This window comes from Cynara cardunculus (genome assembly GCF_001531365.2).
Source record: "Cynara cardunculus var. scolymus isolate 2C chromosome LG 1, CcrdV1, whole genome shotgun sequence".
In the NCBI taxonomy this organism is placed as follows: Eukaryota; Viridiplantae; Streptophyta; class Magnoliopsida; order Asterales; family Asteraceae; genus Cynara; species Cynara cardunculus.
In genome coordinates this window covers 8,709,045-8,730,561 of record NC_037528.1, presented here as the reverse complement: position 1 = coordinate 8,730,561, position 21,517 = coordinate 8,709,045, and the positions used below count along the sequence as shown (strand labels likewise).

Below are 21,517 nucleotides of genomic sequence, written 5' to 3'. Positions count from 1 at the left end.
TAAATATGTAATTTTATACTTTTTTTATTTATTTTCAATTGTATGATAAATTTTTTATAATTATAATTACGTTTAAAATATGCAATAGTCTGTTTGATCTATTTTTTATACTTAAACTTAGAAATAATAATTATATATGATAAAAAATTATACACATATATCTTTTACAAAAAAAATATTTTAAATTAGATTAGATCACTAATGAACGATAAAAAATGATATTGTGTTAGAGTTGAAGATTGTGTAGGTGGATGAGAGAGAAAATAACATTTTAAATTCTTAATTGAGATTATGTTTATAATCTTGGTTAAACATAGTCTAAGTATTTTATCCTTAATCATGGATCTGTCTATAGTTTATATAACAAAAACAATAATAAAATAAATTATGATAGTTAAAAATGGTTTTATGCAACAAGATTTTCGTTTCGGTTGGTTCGGTTCTTTATGATAACAAAACTAGCACTCACAGCACAACTTAGGATGCATTGAATCCTTACTAGTCTAACCATAGCCATTAACTACTTATGGCTAGACCTGATAGGTATAGTAACGAGTCCAAACCCGAATGGGTACAACGGGTCGTAATGTGGGTCCCCAACATTCATCGGTAGCTGATCAACGGTCTTGAACCAAGTACGAGGTAGCTTCCCGCTAAAACCGTAGTCACCAAACAAAACATCAGCAACACCTTCGCCTTGTGTTCCAGGCAACCAAGCAGCAACAAGGGCGTCCATTTCGTCAAGATATGGCTGAACCACCAGTGGCCGGCCTGATATAAGAATAACAACGCATCTCATTGAACCACAAACGTTTCTAACGGTGGTCAACCCAGGTTCCGGAATGGTCAAACTCGAACTGTATCCCTGGTTCTCTGTATATGGGAGCTCTCCCACCACGACAATGGCAAAGGAGAATTCATTTGATTTGAGAAACTTGGCGGTGGGATGAGCCTCGTAAACCACTTTGGTTTTCGGATCCATGGTGTTCTTTATGGCCTCCAGGATCGTCGTACCTATAACAAACATGTTAATAGTCCCACATCAGGTAGACTTTGACCACTTTTCCTCAATATATGATGGAAGCACTCTTCTTTCCTCTCCTCAAGGGTTCAATAATCCAATAGGGTTCCACATACTCTGGCATGGCAAGGTCGACCACTGTGGGGTAACCTGTAGTCATTTAGCCTGCTCTCGACACTCTGGGACAATCAACAATTTTTGAACATAAAAAGAGGTTGGATTTGATTTTCGATTTTACCGGGAGTTATGTTGCCGCTGAGTCCTTGCCACTCGATTGTCCAACCGCCACATTGATAACCGATGTTGTCTGCATGAGTTCCTGAAACCAAGATTCTTGATGTCTTCTTTGGAAGAGGTAGCAATGGCTTCTTCAAAGATTCACCATTTTTCAGTAGAACCAGAGATTTTCTCACAGCTTCTCTTGCCAGTTCTCTATGTTCCTACTTCAGAAGCATACATAAACAGATGATCAATATATTCACCAAAAACGAAAATCAGAACAGCACTTACCTGACTTCCCAAATGATCTCTCATGCTAAGATCTGCAAATGGTTTTTCAAAAAGACCCATTGCAAACTTTACCCGTAAGATCCTTTTCACTGCATCATCAACTCGGCTCATTCGGATAAATTTGTTCTTTACTAGGTTAGTTAGACCATCAATGAATTCTGTATAATTGTATGGTATCATGAACTGCAATGTGCCAGGGAAAGATCATAGTCGGTATTAGAAAGAAATATCATACTAAAATCCAATAGAATGTGTTATTTCAAAGTTTTTGTAAAAGCCTTATCATAAAGACAACTGTTTGGTCCTAGAACAATTGTCATTGAAGTCCTATTCAGCGGCATATTAGGACACTTACAATAAGGCATAAGGCGTCCTATAAAACCGATTTTGTCGTAGTGTGTAATCAAGAACCAAATTTGCATCCACCTAAGAATGTTTACTTAGTGATGAATCTTAACAATCCCAGCATAATAATCATGAAAATATTATGGTTAGGATAATAGACCAAACCCATCAAGGAAGAACAAACATACCATGTCAATGCCGGTATTCACCCCAGTTAAGATTGAATATGTGTAGTTACTATGAGCCTTTGTGGTGATTCTGTCGATACCTTGCCAATCTGATATCACGAATCCCTGGAAGGAAATATTAACATATATATATATATATATCCATATTGCCAGACTTATGAAACCGAAAGAAGTATGAAATGAACCAAATAAGTCAATTTACTTTGAATTTTAAAGCGTTCTTCAGATAACCAGTAACGAGTTCACGATTGGCATGCATTTTCACACCATTCCAGCTAGAGTACGAGACCATAATGCTAGCTACACCCTTGCCGATTGAATCATTAAAGGCAGGCATGTGTACACGAAACAATTCACTCCTGCTTATCACTGTATTGCCCTCGTTAATCCCTTGAATGGTTCCACCGTCTCCAGAATAGTGTTTGGAACATGCTGCAACTTTGTCTCTGTCAAGACAAAAACAATATAGGCCATGTTTGGCGACCGTAAGCTAGCTTATTGAAAAAAAGTTGTTTGGTCAGCCATAAATTAGCTTTTTGGAAAATTACTTCAAGTAGTGTTTTGGTTTGCCTTATTTTGTAAGATCATATTGTCATATAGCTTATCAACTTTAGTTTATTAGCCTATTACTAGCTTTTCAGCTAACAGATAGTTACAAAAACATTGTCATAACTAGGAAAAGAAATTCATCAAATTCTTGATAATTTTCGAGACCATACTGGCCGCCAATAAAGGGGACTTGTGAGGAAATATTGTGGCGTTGTACACATTGTTGTTGCCATGAACAGCATCAATCCCGTAAATCATCGGTATCCCTAAACGGGTCGATAACGAACCTTGTTGGAAATCATTCACCATCTTGATCCACGACTCAGCAGATGCACGTTTTGCTGGAACACTTCCGGGTCCACTCAACAGACTCCCTGTTCACCAAGAATTTCAGTATATGAGAAAAAAATAACGATATAAGTTAATAATCTTTGTGATGTTTTTACCAATAAAGTAGTTCTTCATCACTGCAGGTGAAGCAACACTTCTGTCGATCTGGGTCATTTGGCCGATCTTCTCCTCTAAAGTCATTCGACTCATTAGGTCATTTAATCGAACACTTGGCGGTTGCTTTGGATCTTTGTATTTCACATACACAGATTCTGCCATTGTAACCCAACAACATATTGCAAAAACTACCAGTACCAAGTTCCCCATTTTAGATAGTAATAAAAAATCTCAGGGGATGTTTCTTGAATCAGTCCCGGTTAAAAGCAACCCATTCAGACGCAAGTTTACCCTCCATTCGTCTCGCAAGTTTGTGAACGGGTGATAGAAACAACTTCAGAAATCGGTCCCCTGTCAGTTTGAGCCAAAGGAATTAAAAAGCAACCAAAACTCGATTTTTCTACATATTTCGTGTTTTTTTTAATAATTCATTTTACAAAATTTTAATTTCTTACTTTATATTTATTTTGATATTTAAATGATAACACGTGTATTACTTTATTTAAATATAAATTAATTTTTTTTTTGAAAATCAATAAATTTTTATAAATATTATAATATAACAAAACAATTAACTTAATTATCAATTATATTTTTAAATAAATAATCAATTAAACTATGTAAGGTTTAATAATTAACATCTATTGGTTCAAACATAACATTTAGGGGCCGTTTACCAAACGCTTACCCGGGTAAACGCTTACCAAGTAACATTACCTCAGTGGATGAATATGGTAAGGACCAAGAATCTTACTCGGTAAGAGCATGACAAGGACCAAAAGTCTTACCCGGTAAGTGAGTGTGACGACTCTTACCATGGTAAGCGCTTACCGGGTAAATTGTTGCATATGATGTCGTTTTGGTTGACTAAAATCTTATTTGGTAAGTAAATAATAGTGTTAATTTTTACCGGTAAACACTTACCGGGTAAGTGTTTGATAAACGGCCCCTTATATTTAAAATACTAATAATATACACAAAGTCTTCAACAATCATAATAGAAATCAAACCAAACAAATTCAGTAATAAATAGATACTAAAAATGCTAAAATTATCTTGATCTTCTACGTCGAATATCCGTCGTCGGTTGTGAGTCCATATCCAAACGGGTACAATGGATCGTAATGCGGATCACCAACGTTCATTGGGAGTTGATTGACCGTCTTGAACCAAGTATGTGCAAGTTTGCCCGTAAAACCAGCATCGCCAAATAGAACATCGGTTACACCTTCACCTTCGGTTCCCGGAAGCCACGCAGCCACCAATGCATCCATGATCGGAACATACGGCTCGATCACAACGGGTCGACCTGACATCAGCACAACCACACACTTCACAGACCCACATACATTTGTAATCGTTGTTGGTCCAGGTTCTGGTATCGTTAGATTCTGACTATCACCAGCTGACTCTGAATACGGATACTCGCCCGTTACCACGATAGCGTACGAGAAGTTGTTCAATTTGATGTAATCGGGAGTTGGGTTCTCGATGTACACGACTTCGGTTGTCGGGAGAACGGTATTTCGGATTGCTGATAAGATCGTTGTACCTCTGGTAATATTACCGCTTTTGCCATGCCATTCGATCGTCCAGCCACCACATTGGTTACCGATGTTATGGGCGTGGGTACCGGCGACCAAGATTTTGGTCGATCTTTTCGGGAGTGGAAGCATCGGCCGGTCACCGGGTTTACCGTTCTTTAACAAGACTAACGATTTTCGTACGGCCTCCCTAGCCAATCCTCGATGTACCTGTTTTAACAAGTAAAAAAGAACATCAGATCTTCGTTTCGTATAGATCAAACTGTCAAGAAAATAAATTCCAGAATCATATAATACAAACCTCTGATCCAAGATATTTCGCCATTCTCAAATCTGATAACGGGTTTTCAAACAGACCCATCACGAACTTCACTCGCAGAATCCGCCTCACTGCATCGTTGATCCGAGTCATTGGGATGAACTCGTTCTTCACAAGATAGGTCAATCCATCGATGAATTCTGTGTAGTTGTAGCCAACCATGATCTGCACCAGTTTCACAGAATATAAAATCCAATTGAAGATTTAAACATGCATATGAAAATAAGAATCGAATTCGATTCGAACCAACCATATCTATGCCAGCAGAAACGCTCTGCAGAATCGACCATGTGTAATTCGCATGAGGTGGGTTCGTCATCTTGTCGATACCTTCGAAATCTGAGATCACAAATCCCTGAAATCATTCAAAAAAACCAAAACCGTCATGGAAAACAAGATCTTGAGAAGAACAGTAGAAAAAAGTAAATTCTTACTCTGAATTTGAGGGTGTTCTTGAGAAATCCAGTTATAAGATTGCGATTTCTATGCATTTTGACTCCATTCCAGCTAGAGTAAGAAACCATGATGGTTGAAACACCCTTTCGAATCGAATCATAATAAGGTGGCATATGAATGCTCAATAAACCACGGACGTCCGTGACAGTATTGTTCTCATTGATGCCTCTCGTTGTTCCACCATCACCAACAAAGTGTTTGGCGCAAGCTGCAACTTTTTTTCTGCAAAAACCATCAAAATTAACACCCAAACAAATGAAATCAAACCAAAGGACTTTGTATTAGCAGTATCATAGTCTCTGACCTTCTACGATGTTAGGGGTTCAAATCTCACCAAAGATAAAAGGAGGTGTATTTATTTATTAATTACATTTGCCGTATATATAATATATACTAAAAGAACAAATGAACTCAATACTAAAAAGAATCATATATATGAATGAATCAAGACTTACTGTCCACCAACAAAAGGAACGCCTTTTCGACCGTTGCGAGGAATGTCTCCTTGAAGTCCAGGTATAATCTCCGTCATTGCTCGAACAATCAAAGGATCTTCGCTAAAACTCTCGAAACAACGACCCCATCTTGGATCTCTACACACCTGCGAATCGTTAATAAAAAAGAATTGTTTAAAAACAAGATTCGGGTCTGTTTAGAATCGTTTTTCATCGCTCTTTAGCAACATTTTTCTAAAATTTTAGATCGTTTACCGCTACACAAGGTGCGAAGGCGTAGTTAATGCCGGTTGCTCGAACCTCAAGAGCAGTCGCAGCTCCGATTTTCTTCACCAATTCAGTGTCCCTATTCAAGATTCGAAAAAAGATCAAACTGGTAAGGAAAAGAGACATTCGGAAAAGGAATCGAACGATAAACAAAGCTACAATCGACTTGCCTTGTTACTCCAAGGCCAATATTATGTGGGAAAATGGTGGCATTGTAAACATTACTATTGCCATGAACAGCATCAATTCCATACATCATCGGTATCCCTAAACGGGTCGACAACGACCCGTTTTGGAAATTGTTTACCATATTAATCCATGTCTCCGGTGATGCTTCTTTGGCCGGAACACTCCCTCCGCCACTCAATAAACTCCCTGAAATGAATCCAAAACCCATTGGAAACCAAAATCTTTATATGAATTTAAGGTGTTTTGATACAGAAATAGATGAGTAATTTGAAGATTACCTATGAAGTATTTCTGCATTACATCAGATGTGGCAACAGATCGATCAATCTGCGTCATTTGACCAATCTTTTCTTCCAAAGTCATTCGATTCATCAAGTCCCTTATGCGAACATTTAGTGGCTGATTTGGGTCTTTGTATTTCATGGCATGAGATGCAGCAATTGTAGCCCAACAACACATCACCAGAATCGTAACAGCACATGGTGAAAGCTTCACCATTTCTTCAACACTTGAATCACAATCTGGAATCATGATTGATGAGGATTTAGAATAAAACCCATGTACAAGAGTTCAAAAAAGAAGCATATTACTTCATTAGTTTTCAGAAATGAAAGGAAAATACGAGTTTGAGGTCAAGAAACTTCTACATAAATCACAAGATTTCAAGAAAATCTTGAAAACCCACATTAAACCATACTACAGAAGTATTTTTACGAAAAAACCCTGCATAAAAACTCTAACCAGTATAAATCCAATTAACATCTATCACCATCACCATCACCAAAATCAAACATTCTGAAACAACGAAAACTCTCTTGGCAAGAACAAAAAACAGACAAAACCCTAAAAATCAAAAACCACATATTACATGATTAAACCTTGACGATCGAAACATATTCTGGTTCCTGAAAGATTGTTCAAACAAGGAATGCTTGGAACTTACATGGATGGAATTAAAGCAACGAATGTTTGAAAGATCGATTGTTAAAAGGATTAATTTAGAATGACGTTGATAGAATGTGGTATTTATAGGGAAGTGTTGGATTGTTTGAGAATCAATTGAAAAAAGGGTTTAAGGATAATGTTGGCTAAATTAAGGGATTATATTACGTTTGTGATCGTATTATCCCACAAATCAGGACAATTGCTTGTGTTATATGGTTCAAGTAAAAGGCTAGTTCTTTATGATATCGGTAAGATTTGTAATATGGAAATAAATCTTATCTAAACTATATCACAAAGCATTTGACGGAAATTTTAAAAAACTATTTTTTTATGTATGAAATACTGTTTATTAATGCATATTATTTAAAATTCAAGATTACAAATAAATTGTACATAAGTACAACTTATTAAAGTTTCATTTTTTAATTTGTGTATCTAATTGTAGATAAACATAATCAAATACATGATAAAAATCTTATTTTAAAGTAAAAAGTCTGGAACATAATTAAAATAATCATTAACTTCTAACATAATAGTTAATTATTATCTTTATAAAGAATTATATTATTAAATCAAAAATAAATTACTTCATTATTAAATATGAATTAAATTATAATAAAAATTTGAATTACAAAAATTATACAAAAAATGAGAATTTTTAAATAGTTAATTTGATACTAATATCGATATTTTTTTTAAAGTTTTATGATATTTTCAAATTTATATTTTATTCAAAAATAAAAATATTATTGTTTTCTCAAACCCATATAAAACCGTATTATATTGACAAAGACAAAAAATAAAACAAAATATTAAAATAAATATATATCTCGTTGTATTGTGTGAGTATTCTTCTAGTATTTTTTTATACATTTGAAATAAATCTTCAAGTATCTTTTATAATAACTATTTCGTTTTTTTGTAAGGAATGATTTTCGTAATCAAACACTTCAAATAGATAATATCAAAATAATTTTTTTAAATCTTATATTTTTTTAGAAAATTTAATAATTATTATTATTAAAAAGAAACATAAACGAAAATTTGAACTCATCCATGAGGATTAGTATGGTCTTTATCTTGTTTATTCTAGTTTTATGTTCTATTTAGTAAATTCGTTGACAAGTTAGTTGTTAGTTGATCAATAAATTATGTCTGTTAAAAATTAACTGATAAATTATATGAAAGATGTAAAATCATCAAAAAAAAAAAAATCTTGAAAGATTAATCAATTACAACATTTAATAATTTAATCAAAACAAATTCCTAATAATATAACTAGAAGGGTACTCACGCAATGCAGCGAGATACATCTTGATTTTAATACTTCATTTTATTTTTTATCTCAGTCGATGTTATAATATGGTCTTATGTGATTTTGAAAAAGCGATGATGTTTTTATTTTTTAATAAAATATAAATATAAAGATATCATAAAATTTTGACAAAAACATATTGATATTAGTATCAAATTAACTATTTAAAATTCCACATTTTTTGCGTAATTTTTAATTTAACTTTTTACTATAATTTAATTTAGGTTCAATAACGAATTAATTTATATTTGGTTTAATAATATAATTTTCTTGTGGCCACGGAAGTTCAAATGCGATGACTCCGGGTTATCTGCAAAGCAGGTGGTCGTCCTGGGATTAGTCGGCTCCCATAATGGGTTGGATATCCAGGTTAATAAAAAAAATGAGAAAGATGGTGAAATTTACCATTTATATAAAATTAGAGCGTCTATAACAGATTTTTTAAAATAGAGATTTTGGCGATTTTTACTCTAATAAATTCCCAAAAAACCTTCTCCAAAAATGAGAAAGATGGTGAAATTCTCCAAATTATAAGAACTTTGCAAAAATGAATGCATATGAAAGAAAAATTATTTGTTATTCTTCCTATCAATATGAATTCTTGAAATTAACTGTATAGAATAGAGAAATAACATTTTATTAAAGAAATTGAATACTTATATAATAAAATTCATGGTGTAATTTTCAAAATGGAGAAGATGTTTTGATTTTCATTTTAAAGAATTTGTTAGAGATGCTCTCAATAATACTTACTTTAGAGACCCAGTTGATTTTATGATGTCATAAAATTAAGAGTGAATTACACATTCGGTCCCTTGTGAATGTTTCTTTTTTTTATTTTTATCTCTTAAAATCATAAAACATATTGGTGGTCCAAAAATCATGTTTCGGGGCCCAAAACAGTCCCTGCCACTTAACATCGTTAGTTGGATCAGTTAAGTTTCATGTGCCCCTCTCATGAGGGGAATTTTGGTCATTTTAAACAAGGGACCAAAAGTGCAATTCACTTTATAACCTCCTTTGTGTCTTATTTTTCTTTGAGTGAATTACATTTTTGATTCCTTATCTAAGGGGCCGTTTATCAAACACTTACCCGGTAAGTGTTTACCGGTAAAATTTAACACTATTATTTACTTACTGGGTAAGATTTTAGTCCATCAAAACGAAATCGTATGCAACAATTTGTCAGGTAAGCGCTTACCATGGTAAGAGTCGTCGCCCTCACTTACCGGGTAAGACTTATGGTCCTTGTCTCGCTCTTACCGGGTAATATTTTTTGTCTTTATCATATTCATTCGGTAAGGTAACATAACTTGGTAAACGTTTACCCGGATAAATGTTTGGTAAACTGCCCCTAAGTCAATTTTTTTTTGATCCCTTTATCTATATCACTTTTTTTGGTTTTTGGTTTTGATCCCTAAAATTACATTTTTCGTCGCTTATTTTCTGTAATATTTTTCGATACTAATTATTTAATTAAACAATATTCTATGATTTATTATACCAATACATGTCAAAAAAATTATATAAAATAATAGTTCATTTACTATTATTAATAAAAAAGAATTAAAAAATTACATGTATATTTGAAGAATAATTTTTTCTCTTATTAATAATTATGCATTTAAATCTAATCTTTAATACGTTCAACAAGTTATGAGAAATCATGTTAGGAATGGATGAAATATCGAATTATTTACAGATTGATTATTTTGCATGTTGGATTTAATCGCGTTACTTGTGATTTGAGTTGTGCAGATTGATGGTTTGATCGGCTTTACTATTCACTTACACCATTTTAATATTACCCTTATTTTAGTTACCATTTGATTTTTCAAGTTTATTTAATTTTGAATTAATTTTATAATTACATCTATATTTCCAGACAATTATCATTATTAAAAACTATAAAATACGTAATAAAATCAGAATGAGTCCTAAATAATTCTTGTTTTCAAAAATGTACACTCAAAGAAAAAATAAAACAAAAGGTTACAGAGTGAACTGCATTTTTGGTCGCTCGTCAAAAATGATTAAAATGCCCCTTACGTATGGCCAACTTAATGGTCCAACTAACGGTGTTAAATAGGAGGGACCAATTCGGGCTCTGAAACACGATTTGTCCGCTAATATGTTGGTCTCATGTGAGACCAAGTCTTTTTTTTCAAGTATATAATATTTATATACGACAAATAGAACAGATAAACTCACACACTCTTCTCACATTTGGTGAGATTTAAACCCTGGACCTCCTAGAAGGCCAAAGACTCACATACCGCTAGGACAAAGGCCCTTTGGTTGATCCTCAAATGTCGAAATTGGTTTTCCATCCTAGAAATTTACCAAGAATTGTTTTTACGTGATGAAAAGGTTAGGAATCACCTGTATTATAAGAAACGACCATAATGAAACTTCTTACTCAAAAGAGGGTAAAACAGTAAATTCAGCTGTTCAGAAAATCAACTTTATTATATGAAAGACTACCAATTTCCTTTCCTAACAAATACAATGATAAATCAAGAAAAAACCAATCAATGGTATAAAAAGGTTTATGCTCTTTACGACCTTAAAAGAGATGAATTAAAGGAAGCTGCCATTAATGTACAATGAAATATCTACACTTTGATTTACAGAAACAATGTTAAAATGAAACATCTTCTAGAACTGGTTCTTCACAATCTTAACATTGCTATAAAACCGCTTCAGGTCCTTCATAGCCTTCTCCTCGATCTGAATTGACCGTATAGAAGATGGTGCTTCGACCTCTGGCTTGAACCACCGGTTCAAACCACCTGCATCCGATGGCGAACCCTGACCACTGTTCACACAAAACCCAGTGGTTCTTGTTTTAGGACTGTGCGACAATGTCTGTTGTTTTTTCTCCTGAACAATCAAATTACATTCAAGAACTGAAGAGAATTAAAGATGCAAAAATTGCAAATTTTTCAAGAAACGGAAATCCGGTCACCTGTTGCAACTGAATCCCCCTAAGAGAGGGGCGACTACCAAGAGGTGGGGTTCCGGAAGATACCCACGGAGGGGTGCTTCTTTCTGCATCAGGCACCTGAGTCGGACCCATGGGAATGGGGCTTGATGGCAAAAATGAACTCAATGGAAGTTTCCCACCAGTTTTCACATCGGTTGAAACCTCCAACTGATCTTTCTTTCTAGCAATGGTTGTATTTCCTATGGTTTTTTCCTGCTCATCCTGTATCTCACGAAGAGAAGTGGGTCCCTTAGAAATATTGGCGCCGCCCCATGCAGGGCCCTCGCTTTTGGGCGTAGGTGGAGGAGGAGGAGAAATGATCTTTGGGGTGTCATCAAGAGCCCCACTTAGAAACATAGAAAGCCCACCTTTCCTGTTCTTCTTCTTAGATGATGCAGGTGATGATGGATTCTTACTTTTTGAGCATGAAAAGTCTTTCTTCAAGTTATCAGGCAATCCCTCAATAACTAGCTTGTCTATTTTACCCTTGTCATCTATCTCTTTTTCCTATAAATTACAACAAAAGCTTCACAAGGTAAAAAACCCTTTACGATATGCGTTTATTATCATCTTAATTTCAAATGTAAGGGCATAGTTGTCCTAAATAAGTCAAACAGCTAATATATTGCATGTATCATGAGTACCAAGATTTGGCTTTTTCTAGAAAATACCTTGTGGTGAGCTTGAGAAGCTTCAGAAGGCAAGAAACCCTTTACTGTGTTCAATTTAGCATCAGATTCATAGGTAGCAGGCACCTCTTCCCCTTGTGTCGATCTTCTTCTGCTCTTTCTCCTCTGTTTCTTGGTTCCCTCTGCCTTCTTATTTCCCATGCCGTCAGGAGAAGCTGATTTTGCCTGAATCGTGTCAACAGGAACACCAAGCTCAACGAGCGAGTTCTCCAAAATTGGCCTGTTCTGAAGCTTGCTAATCTGCTGGCTATCAAGATGATACCCCTTGGACCGTTTTTCCTCCAATATCTCAATTTGTTGCAACTTTTTTCTTAAAGCTCGGACTTGTTTGCCAATTTCTTGATTTGCAACGTTGTATGGTTGTAGAAAGCTATCAAATCTTTGGTTTCTTTCTTTCAGTAAATCCATCTTTTCACCATTGTTGTTATCACGGGTCCTGAAGAACTCATTTTCACTATCATCCTCTTCGCTGTTGACAACAGCAGGAAAAGTGGCCGTTGGGGTTGGAAGCTGGCGATGACACCATGCTTCAGATGATTTCAAATCCAACAATTTCTCAAGGTTTACTAAAATATCCAGTGAAGCGCTAGCAATTGAGTGAATCGACACAGTAAGAATGTAGTCAAGATTACGTATAACAATTTCCTGCAAAATTTATCAAGGACTTGAATAAGACCACAGTCGCCATTTGACATGAAACTTTGTTTATTAGAAGTCTTGATCAATTGCCTAAATTACCCTTCAGAATCAACAAAAAAAAAAGAATCACAATGCTTCCTCAAAAAAGAGAATCAACGGAACTTTTGCAACTTTCATGGGACAGAGAGAAACAAGATGCATGAACTTATCAGGGGATAAAAGGAATGATCGCATACTTGTAAGAGTCAAAATGGGTACATCACAAATTACCTCGCAATGCTTCCTCAAATCATGTGCCTCTAGCGAGTCTGCAATTTCAAGAAGTTGTAAAGCATTTCTTGGCTCCACCAAATGTTCTGCTGCCACTTTCTCGCATAGACTTTTCAACGTTGGTGCTTGCTTGTTTTCGCCATTACCCCGTTGTATACTTGACGTCACTTCATCAATCTTGATATCTTTGTAAGCAAAATCTTCATCTAACTCGCTTAATTCATCGCTTAGTTTTGGTTTTGAACACCGAGGTGTATCGAAAGCCTTGACAGAATATGGAGGATGATAGAGAGAACTGATCACCAATAGATGTGTTTCTCCAACTGAAACTGAAGTAGCCCGTTTGATACCACGTAACCGAGTAACGACTGGCAGTTCATCTTTTCTTTTCTTTGCATCCCACATATAAACATCACCGGAAGCTGTAACTCCAGCCGTCCAGTATTTTCCGGCAGATATGCTTACCATATTTTTCCCACAAAGTGAATATAACTACATCAAAGAAACTAATAAAGATACTTCAAAATTCAAAATTATTGTCATGATAAATAGAAAGCTTGGTGCACCTGAGCCAAGGATGCTCAAGTATGGTATTTCTCGAGGCTGGGGAGATTGGCAAGTCTAAATGAGGCCATCTTAACTGAGCTAAGCCCACAAAGATGAAACGAAGTGCAATTTTATTCATTACTCTTAGCACCTTGGGTGCTTCTAATTGTAATTTATTAGAGATGGTTAATTTGTAATCTATTTTAAGGTTCACTTATAGATCCTTATTGGGCCCATATGAACCAAGTGTGCAAGCCACAAGCCACAAGCCACAAGCCACAAGCCCAGCCCAAGCTTCCATATCTTTTCATGAGCCAATCAATAAGATAGACATGATGATGATACGATGACAGACCTGTTGACATCGGAGATCGGGATCAGAAGACACCCAATAGAACAATGCACCATCATGTGTAAGAGCCATGCTATGTATCATCCCTGCAGCAATTCCAACCACGTGAAGCCGTTCCGAGCGATGAAACTTTAAAGGAGTGCTTCCACTTATTTTTGTAATCCTTGCAACAACAACGCGCCTTGGAGTGACAAGTCGGTGACCCCAAGTAAACACCTGTAAAGAACCTACCAAATTAGCATTGCAGTTTTGAGCAGCACCACAACATTTTCATTTCAACATATTTTTCTTAGTCTCCTGAAGCTTACCTCTCCATCGGCTCCTAAAACCATGGTGTGATACTTGGCTGCAGATGTGCGGATAAAAACTTTTCCTTTCAAGTATTCAACAAGCCTTGGGGTATAATTTGAACCCGAGTTGGAAGTCCCATAACCAAGCTGACCTTCTCGATTGCAACCCCAAGTGAAAACCTCACCCGAATCAGAAACTACAGCAGTATGCTTGTTTGCTGCAGCAACCGCAACTATCTTTGACTTCAACGAGCTAACCTTCCGTGGTGTGGCTTGGGTATCAACGGATGGATAACCAAGTTGACCCTCTACAAATCATCACAGAATACTATTGGGTCTGTATTCTTTGATGAAAATAACTACTTCTATACTCTATCTTTAATACAGACAGAATCAGTAGAGCTTTCAAGGTCATTACCTCGGTTGGAACCCCAGGTGAAGACCTCACCACCCTCTGTGGCTGCAACCGTATGATGTTTAGCCGCTGCAATTGCCTTCACCCGCCGAGCCCCTAATCCTGATGTTACCTGTCTCGGAGTTATCACAGCCGCCTGACCACTGTAGAAATAATAATAAAATGATAAAACTGATTCTATCCATTTACCCACAATCAAATCATTGTTTCCCATGCACCATATATCATAAAATGAAATTAATGAATGTTATATGACCAATCAAACCATAGTAGGCACTCCGTTTCTAAACAAGAACATCCTTGCAAAAATGCTTATATCCAAATTGTAATTTTTCTAAATACAAATCATGTTACCTGTGGATGTCGAAATCAGGGTGCCCAAGGCGACCACCCCGACCAAATCCCCAAGTGTAAACCTCACCCTGAGCACTGACAGCCACACTATGAAACTTGGCTGAAGAAATAAACTTGATAGAAGATCCATGAAGTGAATCAACTTTGCATGGTAACTTCTGTATGTGAGCATTTCCGGTCCCTAGTTGATAATTAACACCACTTCCCCAACTGTACAACTCCGTTACGACTGAAGAAATACAAGAAATATTCAGCCCATCGTATCAATTGAGATTACAAGGCATGCTTCTTAGAGTACCTGAACCATCTCCATTGCCATTAGCCTGTAGCACAGGCCCAGATAGGAGATCCACAGGTGTTCGTGACTTGGAGTCCTCTATCACAACCGAAGCTTCTGATTGAAGAAGGATGCTAGCCACAGCCAAATGACCAAAATGCAGAGCTCGGTGAAGGCTACTCCATCCAGATTCCCCGTCCTGAAGATTTATGCAAAAGTTTCAGCACAAAAGAAGTTTCAGCAAAACCTAAACCGTTAAGACTTACGTGAATGTATGAATCATCATGAGGCAAGTTGAACCATTAAGACTCATTCAAACGAAAAAACAAGCTGTCTAAATCAAGAACCAACCGGTGCCATACTTAAGAGCCAAACAAACAGCCCAACCCCACCCCAATGCCCTTGAAAAACTTCATTTAATTTTTCAACCTTTATCTAAAATATCAGAAGACAAACGCACCCTAGCATTAGGGTCTGCACCGGCTGCTAGTAGCCTTTTAATAATTGGTATGTGATTTCTCCATGTTGCAATATGAAGAGCAGTAAGACCAAATGCGTTTCTTGAATTGATATTTCCTCCATTTTTCTTCAGTAACACCAAGGCTGAATCCACATCAACCACAGACCCTCCTTGCACGGCCAGCCACAGATCTTTGGAGGACCCATTTGTTGAGCACTTACGACCAGGAGTTTGGAGGTTTTGTCTTTGACCATGAAGTAGATGTATCTGCTCCATCACTAGCCACAGACCCTTTTTGCACCAATACTATTAATTCAACTACTACTACACTTGTTAACTTACACTAATTAGGACAATCTTAAGATTAGGCTTCAGCAAACATCTGAATGGCAAAATGCTATGAAACCATCATCAGTGCCATCTTTACTGTAAACACAGACCTCACACGTGCCCCATCACATATTCAAGAACCCAGCAACACAGAAGCTAGTAGACAAGGCCGTGCATGATCAATCACCTGCCCGTATGAAAATGATCAGAAATAAAACAACTAAACATGAATTTCATGACATAAAAATGTTTAGCCACATCACTATGATGGAGGAAGGTTTCTATCATTTGCCAAACAGCAAAGTATCAATTTTTTTCAGCTAGTATGCAAACCAATATGTCATGTATAACGAATCTACACGATATAGCCAAAATCATTGTATATTCAGCAAATATATCTTCTACTTGAATGGTCGAATCTATCAAACTTTCATGAAGAAAAGCATGAGTTCTTTTCCTTATTGGTCGCAATTTTTTCAGTTTCTAAAGGCCTCAGACCTTCTGAAAGGACAATAAACAAACTAGATTTCTGGTAAACAGCAGAAATCAAAGATTGAAGCTATGTTTGTGGACTAACATCTCAACTATAATGCCATGTCTGTCCCACATGAAGCCCACTTTCCAATTAAGGAACATCTGACAGTGATCAGCAAACTAGAATACATAATCACATAATGGAAATGTTTTAAACAAAATTATCACCAAAGGGACTTCAATTGGAAATGAATTAAGCATCTACAAAAAGGAAAACGACAAAGATGCTTCATCAAGCACTCCTAATAACTGTTACCCTTAGACCTTGTGAATCTATAGATGGAACTAAAATCAAGTTTGTAGTTTACTTTATTATCCCGCTTATCGCTAACACAATCCTCTTTTTGTCCTAAAATCTGCAGGCAGTTCAAAAAGATGCTATCAAAATCCTCGCATCCTTGTTAAATTTTGATCATAATCCAAAAGTAGACAGTATCACTAATACCAGGACCTCTAAGCCCTTCTAACAAAACCATGGTCAAATAACTAGTGGACAGACAAAAGACATATCAGTCTTGGACTGACATCAAGAAAAAAATATGAGGAACCTATTGCCCATATATTTATTGTTAATTCAATCAAGTGTGTAACAGAGAATAGAAAATGACATCAAGGTAATTTGCTATTTGATTTTTAATTTCATAAAAGATAGCCATGAATCATCAATGAAGGTAACAAACTCTTCTTACTGCAAGGATTCAACAAAAGCATCATTGAAATCCTTAAAGATGGTCAAAATTCATTTGCAGAGGATGGCCATAGCATCGCAATATTAAACTATTAGGACATCAAAATCACAATACATAGATACATCAATTATGGAAAAACATTTGGTTGGTTTCAAGCAACATAATAAATGAACAGTCAAGTGGAGATCCATGATTCAAGTGAAAAAGGACTAGAATCAAGCTCACTTTGCAATATCAGAACTATCAATGTGAAAAGCTCCAAACTCAATGAAACCATACAGAGCTTGGACAATGAACATAAAACTATATATGCATAAGGTGAAGCACATTAGGAGGACAATTACAATTATATGGATTACATTTGGGTGCAATGCAGCAGTTGTTTATGTAAATAATTATGAAACCACAACATATTGAAGTATAAACAGTTGACCCTCAAGTTTTGGCCTCTTATCATCAAAAAAATAGCATGAATCACAGTTTAGACTTGCATAAAATTGTACCTTAGCATCAAGCTTACAGAATCCTCATCTCGTGAATCTATACCTAAAAGGCGCAATTACAACGACCCTGTAAGCAATCGAGTAAAGAAGGTAAGAAATTCAGATCCACGGGTTTGCTAATAAAAATCTGTCATAAAGATTTTGACCAGACACGTAACTAGAATTCTTGGGTCGCTAAATTACAATGTATGTACGTGCATGTTTTGACCGTTGATATACACATCTGAACAGAATAATCAATCTTAAAGAGAGTCCAAACTGATCACGCCAACATGAAGAAATTGCATCATTCGGATAACCAACAAACGTCTACATGAAGAAAGTATTAACAATCGATAAGAAGTCAAACAATAGATTGAACATTTGCGCCCAAAATCGGAAACAGAAGGAACAAACTGCTCCAAATGGCAAATAGCGGCAGAAAACCTAATCCGAGATCGAACAGAGATCAAGAAATTAAAAGGAGATATATAAGGGAAGATAACATAATCACCTGAAAATCAATTCAGCTTCGATCTAAAAAGAGAAGTGAAGAATCAAAAAGAAACAAGACCCAACTCCAGAAGATACACAATATATCTCCCAGAATGCGTTTGGGTTTGGGGGAATTTAGAGCATGGCAGGTGGGGTGGGAGAAATGGGATCGGTTTGGAGAATATGCTCAAATGCGCAGAGGAGGAAACTCTACGGGGAGGAGGGTGAATTTGGTATTTCACCTACAAAAAACCACGAGACTATCTAGGAATTGACGAGCGATGGGTCTGAAGAGATGTGCGGCCACGTAAACGCAATCTCTGGATTTGACACGTGGCTGGGGCTAACCTTCAACACGTAAGATTTCCCCTGACGCCGTTAAATTTGTGATGCGGTGCTGCTAAAGTTTAAACGTTAAATTTAACGAGATTCGTTAAATCCAATCTTTTTCAAGAACCAAACACCGCCTTAGATTGGGAATTTTATTAAAATAACCATTTTATACAACATTTTGTTATAAAATAACCAATTTTTAGAGGTTTTGTATTTTTGACCATACAGATTGGCCGGTTATATTTCACACCTCTAGACTTAATTAAATTGGGCCGAAAAACAAGTATACAATACGGCCCAACGTCGCCTTTCCAAGTAATAAGTGGTACAAGTACCAGATTATCGTCCACAGAGATTGTAGCCAAAGTTAGATTAGAGTCCAATGAAAGAGATGATTTCAGATGACGATTTTGAAGACTTTTCTTTGATTTTAAGATTATCCAAAACAGAATACAGAAATATATAAAAGAAGCAAGGGTGTAAGACTTAAGGTGAGACCCAAACACAAATTCTAGCAGCCAATGCTACAGCAAGCAGTGTTTCGAAACTAAGTTCCACCATCTATTTTGAAGGCATTCCTCTCGGACTTCACCATTGCWCTATCTTATAGCTTTCCACYCATATCTCTATGTGGTGTTCGGACCGGGGATAGTGACACGATAGTGTTTTCAAAATATATGGATAAACAAATCTCTTTGTTAAAAATCACTCTCTCGAGTCGATTCCCATATCATTCGAGTTGGCGTGTTCTTGATATTTCATCTCTGAATATATCACACTTTGACACTTTTGACAAGCGACCAACCCGTCAGGAGTTACGTTTTGAAAAACATAAATGACAAGTCTCCTTGTCGGCAACTTTCTCAAGTCTACCTCTTATGTCATCCAAGTTGACGTGCTTAATGATGGCTTATCTCTAAGTCCATCGCACTTTAACACTTTCAAGTGATCAACCCGTCAAGAAGTGTGCTTGGTTTTATAAAAACTCGAATGAAACAATGAAACGTCGTTTTCGAAACACTTAGCTACTTTCGTTTGGTTTAAAAATCTCACCTTTCCGTCTCACACCCAAGCTATAAAAGCTTAGCTACTCATGACGGAAAGTAAAAAATAAATGACGGAAAATAAAGACATAAATGTAAATTGCGTAAAGTAAATGACGATAAAATAAATTGCAGAATTGTAAATGACAATAACGTAAATGACGAGAATGTAAATAGCGTAAAATAAATGACGGAATGTAAATAACGTAATGTAAATAACGTAATGTAAATGACGGAAATGTAAAGACGAGAAAATAAATAGCGGAAAATAAAAGACAAGAAAGTAAATAAATAAAAAGATGAAGATGAACTTGAAGAACTTGAAAAACACCCTTGAAGAGGATTTAAAGGAAAAGGAAGAGAAGTTGGGAGAAAAGTGAGAATCCAAAGTATGATGGATTAAAATTGGGTGAAAAATGTGGTAACATTAGCCTCCTATTTATACCCAAAATGGGCACAAAAAGACAAAAGAACAAAGCTTGGAGGCTAAGCTTACCAACACCTAGTTACATTACAACAAAAGCTTTAACTAAAATGTACAAAACACAACTAAAGTTTAACTACAAAGTACATAAAGCAAACTAGAGAGTACATGAGTTTAACTAGAGAGTACATCTAATTTTCTACTAAAAATCCAGCCCATTTACAGCTGTACTCCACCTCCAAAAAGCCAACGTCTTGTTCATTAAGCCCTCCAAAAAGTCGTGCAAGACCCAGGCCAACGCTGCACCAATGCTGTAGCATTTGCTGTTTTCACAAAAACTCCTAATTAGCTTCAATTTTGCATGCCATTAAATCAACCACAACATTTAGCTTCATAATAACAAAAGTATAAATAAATAAATGAAAATGACTCAATTTGGGAATGAAAAGAAATTATCGTAACTAAAAAGACGTAAAAAGAGCGCGTTATGTGTTAAATTCTCAACATATATCATACCCCCAAACTTAAACCGTTGTTTGTCCCCAAGCAACCAAAAGACAAATATAAAGACTCAATATAAACTAAAATGCATGATCAAGGCATTAAGTGCCTTCCCAAAGAAAGTTATAGCAACATGATGTTCATAGCATTTCATAAATCTAAGATGAGTCATTCAAAACCAAGTTCTTTGTGTGAACCATAGGCTAGCATTCCATTTTCTTCGTTAAGTTCAAACACAATCACCATTTTAGGATCAATAGGGCTTATGGGGTTTTCTCTCATTGGCGTATCTTTTCTCTCATAGCCTTTTTCACTTGTATACTCCATATAAAAATTTTCAAATTTTTGGGCCTTTTGGCCTTTTTTGCTTGGAGTTTGCACATAATCCCTATGGGACTTTTGTTGTGCCATTTCATAACATTTTTTTTTATAACACATAGCCCCTATGGGACTTTTGTTGTGTTTTCAATACCCTTTGTATGATAAGGAGTCAATTTAGAGTTTTGCTCTTTTGTATTGACTTTGTGTCCTTATGTAAACTCCTCCCCCAAACTTGAATATGACAATGTCCTCATTGGCGTTTTGTGGGGTAAATGGTGTTTAAAAGGGTTCAAGTAAGCTAATATGAACATAGAAAAGATGGTCTATCTCATTTCTTAATGGTGATTGTGTGATCAAAGTGTTTTCCCAAAAARRGTTTTGCTAGTTCTAGCAAAAAACAAAGTACCATGATTAAATGACAAACAATCACTAAAATTATTCGGGCTATGATCTCATGTGTTAACAGCCCTCAACTGAAATGATCATGCATAAAAAATAAGACTATAAAGTATAAAAAACTATTCCCGACTCAAAAAG

The 21,517-nt window shown here is 35.8% G+C and overlaps 2 protein-coding genes and 1 pseudogene across 2 annotated transcripts; all 3 read right to left on the bottom strand.

The window, feature by feature from the left end:
• Positions 1-405: 405 nt before the first annotated feature.
• LOC112512086 lies at positions 406-3,303 on the bottom strand (annotated as a pseudogene).
• An 821-nt stretch (positions 3,304-4,124) lies between these two features.
• LOC112513976 (beta-glucosidase BoGH3B-like) lies at positions 4,125-6,795 on the bottom strand. The gene is made up of 8 exons (XM_025120230.1): positions 6,569-6,795; positions 6,272-6,476; positions 6,090-6,180; positions 5,835-5,980; positions 5,358-5,601; positions 5,174-5,278; positions 4,906-5,088; positions 4,125-4,814 (listed from the first exon to the last, which is right to left on the bottom strand). Exons 1-8 carry the CDS (start codon positions 6,786-6,788, stop codon positions 4,125-4,127), a joined length of 1,884 nt encoding a protein of 627 aa, XP_024975998.1. The 5' UTR covers positions 6,789-6,795.
• A 4,221-nt stretch (positions 6,796-11,016) lies between these two features.
• On the bottom strand, positions 11,017-18,561 carry LOC112520629. Its single transcript, XM_025129036.1, has 12 exons — positions 18,378-18,561; positions 17,885-17,951; positions 15,829-16,345; positions 15,390-15,567; positions 15,092-15,320; positions 14,741-14,880; positions 14,341-14,630; positions 14,036-14,248; positions 13,135-13,626; positions 12,208-12,870; positions 11,519-12,043; positions 11,017-11,433 (listed from the first exon to the last, which is right to left on the bottom strand). The coding sequence occupies exons 3-12, from the start codon at positions 16,102-16,104 to the stop codon at positions 11,209-11,211; spliced, it is 3,231 nt and encodes a 1,076-aa protein (XP_024984804.1). The 5' UTR covers positions 16,105-16,345; positions 17,885-17,951; positions 18,378-18,561; the 3' UTR covers positions 11,017-11,208.
• Between the last annotated feature and the right edge of the window lie 2,956 nt (positions 18,562-21,517).

Coding starts and splice junctions, on each gene's coding strand:
- LOC112513976 (XM_025120230.1), bottom strand. CDS start 6,788: ATGGTGAAGCTTTCACCATGTGCTGTTACGATTCTGGTGATGTGTTGT. Junction 5,981..6,089: donor CCTTCGCACCTTGTGTAGCG/GTAAACGATCTA, acceptor AACGATTCGCAG/GTGTGTAGAGATCCAAGATG. Junction 5,602..5,834: donor GTTCCTTTTGTTGGTGGACA/GTAAGTCTTGAT, acceptor TGGTTTTTGCAG/AAAAAAAGTTGCAGCTTGCG.
- LOC112520629 (XM_025129036.1), bottom strand. CDS start 16,104: ATGGAGCAGATACATCTACTTCATGGTCAAAGACAAAACCTCCAAACT. Junction 15,568..15,828: donor GTGCAGACCCTAATGCTAGG/GTGCGTTTGTCT, acceptor ATAAATCTTCAG/GACGGGGAATCTGGATGGAG. Junction 14,881..15,091: donor CCTGATTTCGACATCCACAG/GTAACATGATTT, acceptor TTATTTCTACAG/TGGTCAGGCGGCTGTGATAA.